General features: G+C 30.7%; 1 protein-coding gene across 1 annotated transcript in view; it reads right to left on the minus strand.

Moving 5' to 3' along the window:
• Positions 1–14,947, minus strand: part of LOC127712177 (somatomedin-B and thrombospondin type-1 domain-containing protein-like) — a 56,328-nt gene that overhangs the window by 14,828 nt on the left and 26,553 nt on the right. Inside the window, exon 3 of the mRNA XM_052218475.1 lies at positions 3,865–3,994. Within this exon, the coding sequence (XP_052074435.1) occupies positions 3,865–3,994 (130 nt within the window). The remainder of the gene's footprint in view (positions 1–3,864; positions 3,995–14,947) is intronic.

Raw genomic sequence — 14,947 nt, forward strand, 5'->3', positions numbered from 1 at the left:
GTAGAAAAATATGTATGAGGATATCCTTAGACGCACATATAGTGTGTCAAATATGATTGTTGAAGTCCCACAACTCTGGAGTGACCAGTAAAAAATCTACATAAATCTGACAATTAAAGTCCTGTGACTCTGGAATAACAAACCAGAAAATTAAAAAAAATGAAAGGGAGCTATTCTTTTATCAAAATTTAAGTTATTGTAAGAAGTGTTGACGGAAGGTTTTTGGTATACCATAATTTGTCCTGTCTTCGAAGGAAGATGGACATATAATAAAAATGAAGGCCACTGCATCCATAACTATCACTCTCAATTATCTGTCTACAAGAAAATAAGTCATCAAAGGTCATGACAACCTTCACAAATTATCCATGTTAATTGCAAATGGAGAAGAAAATTGCTGTCATGCAGGCTTCATAAATGTGCCTATCAACAAAGTTTTAGTTTTTTAATGAACAGTAATGTTGCACTCAAAGGCAATGACTATAGATGTACAGAAACTGTTTCGAACTCCTAACTAAGTGTAGACATGGTGAAAAACAGTCATTTGTTATTTTTTCAGTATATTCTGTTTTAAATTAATACCATCCATTAAACATTACCAAAAATACCAATATCCTATATTTATAATGCAAGAAAACACATTACTATGACTTCCTTAAAACCCAGTAATTTAAGATACAACTGCACAGACAGTGGGTGGTAGGTAGTCAGTGAAGTGGTAGGTGAAAATATCCCATGATATCTCTTTTCAAATATAGATAATTATAACTAATGGTCTTTATTACTTTGATAGCCTATTTACAGAGTTCAATAAAAAAGATATTCATTATCAGTCTTTTGGAAAGAAAATATTATATAAAGACGACATTAATTTGATTATATCCCTTTTCACTGATATTTAAAGTTTCCTAAGTTTTTATATATACAGCACACTCTTTACAAATTAAATAAAAAAAGAAAACCTAAAAATTAAAAAATTTTACAAGTATTACAGTTGGCAATCCAGAATTTGTGGTTAGTGGGAGCGAACCCTGGAAATTTTGGTGTGTTTTATGCCTGAATCTGCCTCTGCATTAAAATATAATGCAGATGTTTATTCCACATTAGAATGTTTCCCATTTGACCATTGTAACAATTTCTTATTGTTCATAAGTCTGAAGAAATTTTCCTTTTAATTCAAATCTTGAAGATCAAAATCCCAAGCACAAAAATTGGTTCTTTAAAACTTTTTTTAAAAATTTATTTAAAAGAATTCAAATGAACAAAAAAGGCAAAGACATCACTTAAAAAAAACATTTGAAAGGCCTAGAAAATATCATTACCATGCATCAAAACTAACACACAAAAAATAAATATCTGAGAGATGTCTCAGAAAATCACAACATGTATGACAAATATCTTCAAAAAGATGTTAAAATCTAAACTTCAGCCTGCCATGTAACAAATTAATGACTATCAGTGCAGTAGCTAAATACTTTTTATGTAAATCACTTTTTAATAGCAAATAATCAAAGAAAAGTCACTTTGATATAGATATTTATATTTTTGTGATAACATCTGGATAGATAAAAAGTCATGCTTACACCTCTATTTAAGGTTAATGCTTAAAAGAATTCAACCTTGTGGCAGAAAATTAACCATATTCTTGATCTGATCATGTAAAAAGTTTTATTTTTCTACCCTTTGGGTGGCTTTAGATCATTTTCAACTTAATAAGACAATGTCTGTTTGTTGATACATGCATGAGCAATAAATAGCCAATGGTAGACAAAACCATTCATTTTACTTGCTTTTGTCAGTCACCATCACAAATATTTAATTTTTTTATTGTCCATTTGTCTTTATTAAAAAAAAAATTATCTGTTTATTAAAACCAGTTAATTATAGTTCATGATGTGTAAATTTAATATTTGCTTTTGATCTTGAAAATTTTATTAGTGACATTATACTGTTATAAAGTTTATGATTTATAACATTTTTCACTATCACTAGGCTGCCAAAAATTTGATGGGAACATCTTAATACCTAAATCTTAAATTTTGGAAGCTTTAAAATCATTTGAACCACTACACATTATATATTTCAAACATTTTAAAACCATATATATTTTCAATATTTATTTCAGGTTAAAAATGATTAAGTCAATTCAACAAAGATGAGAAGACTGATAAACTAGTTTTAAAGTTTAAATATCTACTTTTATCTTGTACATTTAAAGGGGCTGAAATGTTATCAAACTAAAAACTGCTGATCTTTCAATTTTTTTACCATAAAAATTTTTTACTTTGTTAATATAAGCAGGTAGTTCCTGCACAGTTATCTGATGAACGGTAATGGGAGATCAGAGATTTAATAAGGAATCCATTACTTTAGCTGTAGTGAATATTAGGAAGTATAACAAAAGCCCTTACAGCAAAAGCTTGAAAATACCTGCGATAAAAATGAGATGAATACTCAACTATATAGTACTAAATTAGCAAAGAAATATTGACCCCCTTTTAAGGGACCTTTCCATTTTGAGATACAACAGATTATCATTTCTTGCTTCAAAAATTTAAGAGATTTGTAGCCCTTTCAATCCCTGCATCACACATTAAATCAATATTTCAAAGACTCACTGCCTGTGACAAACTTCCATTTTGAATTTTTTAAGTACACAGTTCATGCTACTCACTGGAATTTTAAGGCTTAATTGATATGCTTTTATTTCAGCTAATCTACCATCAATTCTAAAATAACACCTTCAGCAATTAACCTTGACAAACATTTTACTAAAGATGGGTCTCAATATAGCTACCGAGGGAAAATCTAACACTTTTAAAATTAATTTTTAAGTATCAGGTTTACCCAAACTGGTCAATGCTATATCTTTTATGCTCGCCCCTGGGTATCAATTTGCTGTTGAAAATATTCATTAAATTTTAAAGTAAAATAATCCTTTAGACCAGCAATTTGAATGTGATAAATAAAGCTTTTGTTAAAAGAAGTTGCCAATAAATGGCCACTGTCCAGTTTTATTGTCAGTAATGATAGTGTTTAGTTCAGTTGTCATGTTCTGTGTCAGGGAAGAGAGTGATGTCCAAGTAAAATAATGAATCTTTTTTTAATACCACAATCTGATGACAATAAATGTCTTCAACTCAATAGCCAATACATTCTAGTCAACACATGGTTGAATAATGTCACAAAAACATCTTTTAATCTAAAGATAATGGTAACAACTATACCCATCTGCCATGTCAAATTATCTGCTCAATCTTACTATTGGAGTACATTAATTATTAAACTCAAAAGTAGAAATCTCTCTGACAAAAAATATAACTTTCTTTCATCTTGTCAAACACTCAAGATCATTTTTGTATATAAAATTGGTTTTAAAACTCAAATATGCCAACCATACAAAAAGAAGTAAATATATTTCCAGTTTATCTAAAACTGTCTGAGTACCAAAAGTTGGTTGAGGAGCAGTCGCTTGTTTTTTGCATTTGAAAGACTACATGTAGATGTGTGGAATAATTTGATTGCCTCCATGATTGGTACCAATTTTTGTGAATTGAAGAAAAATGTTATTTCCATGGATATTTGATTTCTTGGACTAGCAAATTTTGTACTTCCTTGAAATAATTTGTGGTTCACCTGTACCCACAGAATTCACCAAAAAAATTGATATCCCATGAATTATAATGAATCCATAGTAACAAAAATCAGTTTAATAACTTCTGGTATAGACATGATGAAAACAAGTCTGGACAACTGTTCAATTTTCAAATGTCAATCAAGGAAGGATAAGAATGGATAACACTTATCTGCACCAATTAGTCCATATTCCAGTCCATGGTGACCTTTTATGATCTTATTACTTACGCTGTGACAGTAGGCACTTCATTCTTTAGATCTTGGAAGAATGGTAAATTCTTTCTGATGCCTTTAAGTGGATTATAGACTTCACTTGTTCTGAAAATACCAAACTCTGCAGGCAGTATTCTTCCTACTTCTGTAATACAAAAAAAAGAACATTTTAGCCAATGATTCTGACCAATAGAACAGAAAAACATGAAATACATTAACAATTGCAAGTTAATGAACAATAGTTCTTTTGGCCATTGTGAAGTTTTCTGGACCAGTTGCACCCAAAAATATTTTTAAAATCCATAACATGAAGGTAAAATCTACACATCCACATATGAATAATCCCATAAACTACACATCATTTCAAATCGGAAGATTGATTAAAGATCAACTTCATATCCACACACTTAATTATAATTATCACTATCAAAGAATTGTGAAAGACATTTGGTAGCATGTTGATCTTAAAATGCAAACCAAACATTTTGAAAAGACTTTCTGTATTGGAGCATGGCATTTGGTTCAATGGGTTTTTCTGATCAGCCCCTATAAAATAAGGTTTGTGTCAAACTGTCTGTAATTTACATCCATCAAATCTTAACTAGCAGCAAAGGTTCTACTATGGTAGAACAAACTGTCTTGAGTGATAGGAATTCTAAGCTTCAAGTTTCTCTGATATCAACAAATATTGGACACTGTTGGTAAACAGCACATACACACAGATTATGTCAACAGCATTTTTGTAGAAATTTTGCCCCCATTTACCAATGGTACCATACTTTGATAAGTATATGCTATATACCACAGACCAACAGAGCCAGTAGAATGACAATTCCAAGTTTAGCAACAAATACTTGGCATTGTATGATGGTCAACAGCAACTTTTTGTAGTATATGCCAATAGTAGTCAACACCACCTTTTTGTAGTACATGCCAATAGTAGTCAACACCACCTTTTTGTAGTAGACATGCCAACTAAAACTGTACACAACAAAATCAAGTAGCTTAATCACATCAAGTCCTCAATACTTCATGTCAGCAAATATTAGAGTAGATCTAATGTATTTTACAATACATGTTACATAAGCATGTGTCAGACACAGAATATACATTGCCAGATGTGAGCCATAATCAAAACTCTAACATCTTCCTGAAACACTTCAATCTGTTTACAATATCAAAATGGTAAACTAGTTATTCTCATCAACTGTTGGGTTCCTTCCTGCATTGTAATGAACATTTTCCAAATTTATTATAAATACTAAACCACCTAACATTTTACAGCTGGTTTTTCAAATGAAAAATGCCAAAATGGCATAACTACAGCAGTATACAACAGTCAAACATTAATGAACATACAACAGTCAAACTTTAATAGATATACATCAGTCAAACTTTAATGAATTTACATCGGTCAACTTGCAACAGTCAAACTTTAATGCATATACATCAGTCAAACTTTAATGGATATACATCAGTCAAACTTTAATAGATATACATCAGTCAAACTTTAATGGATACACATCAGTCAAACTTTAATAGATATACATCAGTCAAACATTAATGAATTTACATCGGTCAACTTGCAACAGTCAAACTTTAATGAATTTACATCGGTCAACTTGCAACAGTCAAACTTTAATGCATATACATCAGTCAAACTTTAATGGATACACATCAGTCAAACTTTAGTGAACAAACAAAAGTCAAACTTTAATGGACATACAACACTTGAACAGTCACATCTTATTGGTCATACAACAGTCAAACTTTAATGTTACTAATTATTCGTCCCAACTGCCAAAAACACAAGATTTTCTATTGAACAATTATTTTCTTGGACAGACGAACAATTTCAACAAGAATGCATTCAAATGACTAGAATTTATGTTTAAAAAATAAGATGTTTGTTACTTTAACTTCACAGCAAATTGATGAAACACTAAGCATTATCTTGCAAATTTGCAATTCAAGTACTTTAAAAGTCTTGTGGACCTATAAATGTTTATTTTGGATTATTGAATTATAACAGTGTATTGTAAAACCTATAGTGCACAAGGTGCATAATTACTGCACAACAATTTTAACCTGTCTACCCCAGTACAATCTGGCATAATGACCCATATTCTGCTAAATGTTTTTATCTTATGTTTATCTGTTCTATCAAAGTAATTTATCATTTGGAAAAAAATCTTTTCTTTCACATAAAAGAGATAGGTGGGTAAAGGGTCCTGACAAATTGGGCTATCGTCTGTCTTACCGTTTATCATTTTTCTGACCTTTTAAATCTTTTTATATCTTCTTTGTACTCGACCCTATTTTATATTTTCCATATATGATCTTAAATCTTTCATTGATATTCCAACACACATGAAAACAGGGATTTATGTGTCTACAATATACTTTACCATTGTCATGGGTTTAATGTTTACATTCATAAAAATCCATTTAATAGCCTGTTTTTAGCCTGTGGTCTGGTGGTTCATGTGAAAGTTATAAATGACAAAAGTATGAAAACATTTCACTTTTATCAGTGAACATTAGTCTTAAAAAAATTTGCCAAACAAGCATAAATCTCATTTTCTAAGCACAAAAAGACTTGTGACAATCGTTTGTTATTTTTCAAAAAAGTTATACAAAAACTGAAGTAGCTGCTTCCTCAGGATTACTGTAATCAAGTAGTCTGTCTCCCTAGTAGGTCATGTTTATGGCTGTGCAAGATACCAACTTAAATATGCAGCTACATTAAGTTGGAATCAGATCTATCAATCAAAAACAAGTAGTGTTTAGTTCACTTAATTGCTGTTGCAATACTTTAGGAGCAATCTATTAGACTGTCTGTTGAAAAAAAAATTGTCTAATCCTATTGATTTTTCTGATGGGAAATTTAAAAAAATCAAATTTATTATGAGGTCTTAGTAACCCTGGTCTAAACCTAAACATTTATCGAATACTTTCTATTCTTGAGTATGCAGATTCTTACAATTTGTTAAAAATTTAAATATTTTAGTGTCTTTAATCTATGTAGTTTTGACATTTACATAATATGCAACATTACAGCTGTTAGAGGAATTCAGTACAGCTCATATCATGAAATATTTAAACAATCTATGAAAACACTGAGAGGAGTTTTAGGAATAATCTCTCTTGAAAATGGCCGACATACAGCATCCAAACTCCATCCATTACACTCAGGTTGCTTTCAGTTTGCTTAAAAATGATTGCTGCATAAAAGCAATTTTAAATGGTTTCATTTTAGTTGTCAGAATACAAACGATACATCATATCCATCTAATTTTCCAAACTAATACAAAGATGAATATTTTCTAATAATTTTCTGGAATAAGTCAATATTTTCTTTCATCTTTTAATCAAATTTTGTTAAATTATTCACAACAAGTATATACCAGGAGGAGGATTTTTAACTACCTTGACTACCCATGAGGGTCTTGCACAGTCGGTTCAAGTATATGCAAGTCTATATACCATATAGCGGGTTATTTTCGCGGGGTGTAAATTTTCGCTTATTTTCGCGGATAGAACAAAATCGCCAAAATAAATTCCGCCAATTTAAAAGTGCACATGTAATGGTATTGATAAAAGATTTTAATCCGCCAAAATAATAACCGCAAAAATATTTTGTATACCTTATTCAATGAAAATCGCGAAATTTTACACCCGCGAAAATAACCCCCTATACGGTAGTATACTAATCAATATCATGACAAGCTGCAGGTTTATCTTAAATAAGGTGATGCCATAATTGCCAACTATCAACCACATAGACCTGCAGTACAAAAACAAATTTAAAACAGGTCTCTGTAAATGAGTCCTGAACAATAAGAAAAGACACATATCCTACAGAAAACCTTAAAAGGACCTGACTAAACCAAATGAAAAACTTTCAATAGAAACCTATTATACATTATACAAAACAGTATTATAATGAAAAACAAAAATACAAAAGTGATTACCGGTACTTGGGATAAAGCATGTCAAGTATGTGTTTTGTTTAACATGTTTGTTCATAAAGAAAGCTTTTTCCTACTATTAATACACAACTTTTTTCCAAAAATAACACCAGCTAGCTCAATTAAATTTTCAAAATATGGTGATTTAACTACTTAATGTGTAAACTGTGTGGTGTGGCTTTGCTTGTGAACCAAACTTAACCTTCAAAGTACAAAAAATATCCTTACTTTTAACATTAATACAAGTCAATTATTGAAATTGTCTAAATAAGGTTACAATTTAAAAGTGATTTTGTTCAGCAAAGAAACTATAAATCACTGTTAATGATATTTAAACTATTTATCATTGGAGTGAAGTTTTACAAGATATATACTAGTTAGTCAAGTTATAGACCCATTAATACTGGCTCTTGTATCTGATATTGCCAAGCAATCATACTGGGTGATGAATTTGACTTCAGCCGTCCAATTGCTGTGGGAATTTTCTGCTCAGTATAAAAATGTGCAATGATAAAAGCGATAACATAATATATACAATAGAGCAGGAAATAACAACTAAGACACAAACAACACTTTTCTATTGAGTCACTGAAATAATGTGTTAGATAACAAATGTAAAGCATAACTGCTTATTAGAAACTTTTTTAACCAGTATTTTTTCTTTCAGATGCCTTTTTTTATTAGTTCAGTCAAATCCAAATGAATTTTCAAGTTAATGGGTGTCTTTTACAATTAGTTTTTCCAGAGACTTGCCATTTAAATCTTTGGGTATTTGTTTAATTTTGTAGTTGTATCTCTTTTGGAATCCCAAGCTTTAAATATTTATAATCAAGCAATCACAAACATAACTGTCAAGCCAACTATTTTATTCTTCCATTTGATGTAAAAGTTCTGTTTTAATGTTTTGTTTCTTAGAAATTTTCATTTATAATTCAAGCCGGAACCATGCGTATAGGAATCACAACAAATTTACCTCAATTTTATAATGAAATTAGTGTTATGATCTAATGACTTAAGTATTGTACTGAATTATTAATATCAAGGATTTGTATAGTAAGATTTACTATACAAATCCTTGTTAATATCTTAATGCTGTGGCAAAATGACTCTAGCTAATATGGTTATCATAAGTATTTAATTTTTCATAAATTTCTATACCAGTATGTATATTTGACTGAGATGATTTCTCTTCTTTCCATTATATACAATTAGAGAATACAAGTAAGAATTATACTGACTCAGCAGAATCTAACAACAGAAGTTATCAGAGACACTCCAATGACCAGCAGCACCATTGTGGTGTAGACACCTTAAATAAGATCTGTTTCTTTGAAGAACAAAATAAATGTGAAACTTTTCAAGTATTTAAAAAGTTAAAATTCCCTTTTGCAAAAAAAAAATTTTTATAATCAATAGAACAAATATATAGTCTAGAGATCTGTTACTACAGGGTTACAATGTAATGCACAAAATCCACTAAAGAATCTGATATAACATGTATTCAAGTTCAATCCCAATTTCCCCTAGATGATATATTATAAATGTTTCTAGGAATGGTAATTTTGCAAATTAAATGTTTGCCTCGTGATTTATTGGATCTGATCACCTGTTTTGGTAGCCCGGCCTTTTATAAATTTTTTTTACAAATGTAGGAATGTTCCACTTTGCATGTTGAATTCTCTCGAATCATTGCATTTTTAGTATGCAAACAAGTCAGCTATTAAATTGTCCACCTGACAAGTTTACAGATGTGACCAGGTGTTGGACACTCAGGTATACTAAATCAGTAATTACACCACAATGTGGTAACTACCTACTTCACACCTACCCATTATCAATTAACTGACAGGTTTATGTTATTTACCTCTTCAGTCATTACATAAAACAAATGGTCTTTAGATATGTTTGCTGTCCTCAGAGGGACATGTCTCAACAAAACTTTCTGTAAGGTAGTATTGAGGAAATTCGGATTATATTTTTAGTTAACTTTATTCTTCAAACTGTTCTGAATGCTAGCATTAGCTCTCAATTATAGCACAATACTATATCAACTGAACAGGTATATAATGCTGCAGTATAAATTTTAGCATTACCAAAATTTAAGTAAAAACTGGGTCTAGATGACCCTAAGGCTAACTAACATATATCTGAGTACACATCATTCACTCCAATCATTTACCAAAAAAAAAGGTGCATTTAGTGAACCAATGTAAATCTGCTTGCTGAAAAGTCACCACTTACATCTCATTTAAGGAAAATAATGACCAAGAAATCAATGTAAGCCTGTTTCCAACCTGTGCATATTATGGGATACATAATATCATTAACAGAAACTTAAAAGTTTAATGAAAATAACAGCTAATTTATTCCTGTATTTTATAAAGCAAATTGTATTCAAATTTAACAAAGCAGTTAATACAATCATCATAAACACACCTTATAGTTGTCCAAATTTTATGATGTGCATCTGGCAGGATATTAAAATTTCCTTTAATGATATTAAAGTACACAATAAAAATACTGAGATCCTTGTCGTTTTTATAGTCAAATATTATCATAAATACATGCATAAAAGTAAAATATGTTACAATAAAATTTTTACTTTCATTCCACAAATAAAGTAAGCCATAAAAAGGTCCTAAACTTTCATAAGGGTGCAAGAATGGTGTCATTGTGTTTGTTTTGACTGAAATATGTACAATCTGTTTCCTTGTTTATTTCTGAAGTCTTTAGTCAAAGATAAATCCCTGGTTAATCCATCCCAAAGAGGTCATTTTTATGTGATGTTATGGATATGTTCATGCACAGCTAATGGTCTCACCATAGTTCTATCAGGAAGTGGGTAAAAAAGCCTCACGCTTACTGAATCTTTGTACCACAATTTGCCCTGGCAGAATGTAAGTGAACTTGTATAAGGATCTTACTTTTTCAATTCTTATCCTCACCAGAATACTACCACTTATATTATAAGCAGAAGATATATAGTCAACCAACTGTTAAAAAAAAAATCAATCTTAATTTAAAACATACAATGAAAGTGACATTAGGGGTTTACTATTCATTGCTGTGATGTTCCAATTTACTGACACTGGGTGTACTATTTATTGCTGTGATGTCCCAGTTTACTGACATTGGGTGTACTATTCATTTCTGTGATGTTCCAATTTACTGACATTGGGTGTATTATTCATTGCTGTGATGTTCCAATTTACTGACATTGGGTGTACTATTCATTGCTGTGATGTTCCAATTTACTGACATTGGGTGTATTATTTATTGCTGTGATGTCCCAATTTACTGACATTGGGTGTACTATTTATTGACATTTATATATGTGTAACTATTTATTACTGTGATGTCCCAATTTACTGACATTAGGTGTACTATTCATTGCTGTGATGTCCCAATTTACGACATTGGGTGTACTATTTATTGACATTATGTGTAACTATTTATTGCTGTGATGTTCCAATTTACTGACATAAGGTGTACTATTCATTGCTGTGATGTCCCAATTTACGACATTGGGTGTACTATTTATTGACACTATGTGTAACTATTTATTGCTGTGATGTCCCAATTTACTGACATTAGGTGTACTATTTATTGACATTTTATATATGTGTAACTATTTATTGCTGTGATGTCCCAATTTACTGACATTAGGTGTACTATTCATTGCTGTGATGTCCCTATTTACGACATTGGGTGTACTATTTATTGACACTATGTGTAACTATTTATTGCTGTGATGTCCCAATTTACTGACATTAGGTGTACTATTCATTGCTGTGATGTCCCAATTTACTGACATTGGGTGTACTATTTATTGACATTTATATATGTGTAACTATTTATTGCTGTGATGTCCCAATTTACTGACATTAGGTGTACTATTCATTGCTGTGATGTCCCAATTTACGACATTGGGTGTACTATTTATTGACATTATGTGTAACTATTTATTGCTGTGATGTTCCAATTTACTGACATAAGGTGTACTATTTATTGCTGTGATGTCCCAATTTAAGACATTGGGTGTACTATTTATTGACATTATGCGTAACTATTTATTGCTGTGATGTCCCAATTTACTGATATTAGGTGTACTATTCATTGACATTAGGTAGACTATTTATTGCTGTGATGTCCCATGAATTACTACTGGATTCCTACTTTTGAATTAATTGTTGTTGGAATGATTAATGTTAATTCACAGAAGATAAAACATCCTTTCTTAGATCTGATCTGCTACAATACCAGAAGTTTTCACTATTGACCTCTATCCTGTATTATTAAAGAACCAAGCTAATTTTACTGGTAAACATGAAAAATCACATTCTTAGCCTTAATTCGTTTCCTACTCAAGTTTTGTGCAAAAGCCAAATGACATAATACAAATCCACTTCCACCCCCTCATAGCATTTCAAGACATTGCTCTTAGTAAATGATCTTCTTGTAATTAACTTATAAAACTTGACCTACATAAAAAATACAGTAAATTGGTAGAATGGCAAACTATTCAAATGATTTTAAGGTTCATTTAACAACAATGCTATCTTAGGTGATCAAACATGTGGGGTTGTATTAGATTTTTTCTGATATGTATTGGATGAAAACAGTATCAAACATAGTCCCTGTCACGATAGCTATACTTCACTGATAAAATCTGAAGATCTGAACAAATGGGACTTTTTTTCTTTAAAATGTTGCAATTAAAGAAAACTGGATGAATGAAAATTTCATTGACATAACATGATGTCCCTTGTACCCAAGTCGTAAATCAATCAGAAATGTCAGTTTATGCACAATCTTTATACAATATATGCATTGTGCAAGAGTTTCTTTTTTTAAAGGGACTAACATTTTAAAAAGATCTTGCACTAATTGTGAAAAGCAAATTATTCTTTCTCCACCTGGTTAGTATATTTTCTTACAGATATAAATTAAATAAGTATTATTGAATTTGACAGCTGACAAAATATTTTCTAAAAGATATACATAATGCACACCTGTGAATCTCAATAGAAAATAACATGAATCAACAAATGAATTTTTAGTAATTTTAAATGTTTCGACATTCAACATTTCCTTAAACTTACGTAGTATGTGAAGATTGTCTTTAATGCTATGCTAATGTGTTCCACTCTCAAATGTCAATTAAACTGAATGTGAAGTCATAATCAATGAAATTTATATCAGTTCTAATAAGGGTACAGGATGCTTCTGGATATAATCTTCCCTACCCACAAATGTCTTTATTCACAAATTGAGACTTGTTGTTACTAGATTCTGGTGCGTGTTGCAGTTTCAATATCTATAGCTTGCATCCAAAGTACGGCTAATCCCAACTGCAACCAAGGTGATAGTTTCTGGCTGTCATTTACTTTACCGGTCCCAACCTATATAGGGCTATACTAAACTAGTTAACCCTTACTCTAAACCTAACCCTTACCCATAACTAACCTTAAATTAAAGTCCTAACCTAAAACAAACTCTAACCTAACCCTTAATGGAACCCCAACCAAAAAGTACAGGGTGCCCCAAGTAAATTAAAACCATTTAATAACCTGTAATATATAATGCAGGTAGCTTATGTTTACAAACTTTCAAAATATATTGACCATATACCCCTGTATACAAAACTACCAACTAGAAAGGATATCCACTTAAGTTGTTGCAGGCTCATCAGATCTAAACTGAACAGGTACAGTAGTTTATACTAGAGATAGTTTGAGATGATCCCTACTTTTTGAGCTAATAATATATAGACAGATTTAAACTATGTTTTTACCTTTGACTCATATTTTACTTTATCTTTACACCAATTCAACACAGAATTGAATTAATTAAGTAGGGGAGGAATATGAAATGAGGGAAATCTAATCTTTGGACAAAAGTATAATTCACTAACATCAGCAGGGGTATCCAGGAAGCCCTCCTCAATAGATCAGATTTACTTTTACTCTATAGTTGTATGTTAATTGAGCATAAAAATATTTAGTATTTTTCATTGACATCTAGTGGCTTTGTCAATGTTAGGCAACTGACCGATTTATATTCAGATAAAATATACTTAATCAGCAAATTTTACTTTAGCATCCACATGAAAAGGTGTACAGTGTACATACTGTCAATGAACTAATGGTTGCTAGGTAACTCCCTCCAGTTAATAGATCACATGACAATCACCAAAGATAGCATACTTTTCACTAAAAGGGACCTTCAGTCACACAATCTTTCCTGGTTTCAAAAAGTAAAGACTTAAATAAAAATCAACTAAGAACTGACAATATATAAGTCTATTTCAATTTTATGATTTTTTCGATTGTAATTTGTGCCAAAAATTTGGACTATTTACTATAATTCCACCTATTTTTAAGCAAAGGTATAAAATCTAAGAGGAATTACATTAACTATTACAATTAAACAGCTTATCTAAAGATATAATTGGATACAGCCAAATACAAAAATCTATAACAATTTGGAATATAAATTACAAAATTTTTACATGTTGTAATGCAAGGATAGTTAGTTGAAGGTAAATGTTTGAAGCGATCTATAAAAGTACATTATTGTATTTTGGTATGTTCAATACTCACGTCGTCGTAGTCTTAATGCTGAAACTTTTGTAAATAAATATGATTAGTATGAATAAAAGGATATGATTGGGTTTATGTGTCCATGAGACAGCAACCAAATGAAACGCAAAAAAACCCACAACACATCTTAAGGTCAACATTCAGTCTTCAACATAAGACATGACTGTATCTATACCATACACCAAAATCTAAATCGCCAGTCCTGACTTGGTGAAGTTAAATCAGCTTTTGAATTTCATTATAAATAGTTAAGTCTTAATTTTAACATCTATTTAACACCAGCAGAATCAAAATTAAGAGATACAGGTTAGACAAAAAAGAGGAAACTATACGACTCCCCTTCTCTAATGTCCCATCTCATTTTAAATGCACCAGTCACATGATAATGTCAAAAATAACACATTTGCATGAAATATCAACTTAATGTCACATAACTGTAGGTTTTCAGCAGGGAAAGCAGGGTCAACTTAGAAGAGTGATCACATATTTTAAGTGGTAAATCTTTTTAATTAATTAATTTAATTT

Source organism: Mytilus californianus, unplaced genomic scaffold (genome assembly GCF_021869535.1).
Source record: "Mytilus californianus isolate M0D057914Y unplaced genomic scaffold, xbMytCali1.0.p SCAF_8, whole genome shotgun sequence".
Taxonomy (NCBI): Eukaryota; Metazoa; Mollusca; class Bivalvia; order Mytilida; family Mytilidae; genus Mytilus; species Mytilus californianus.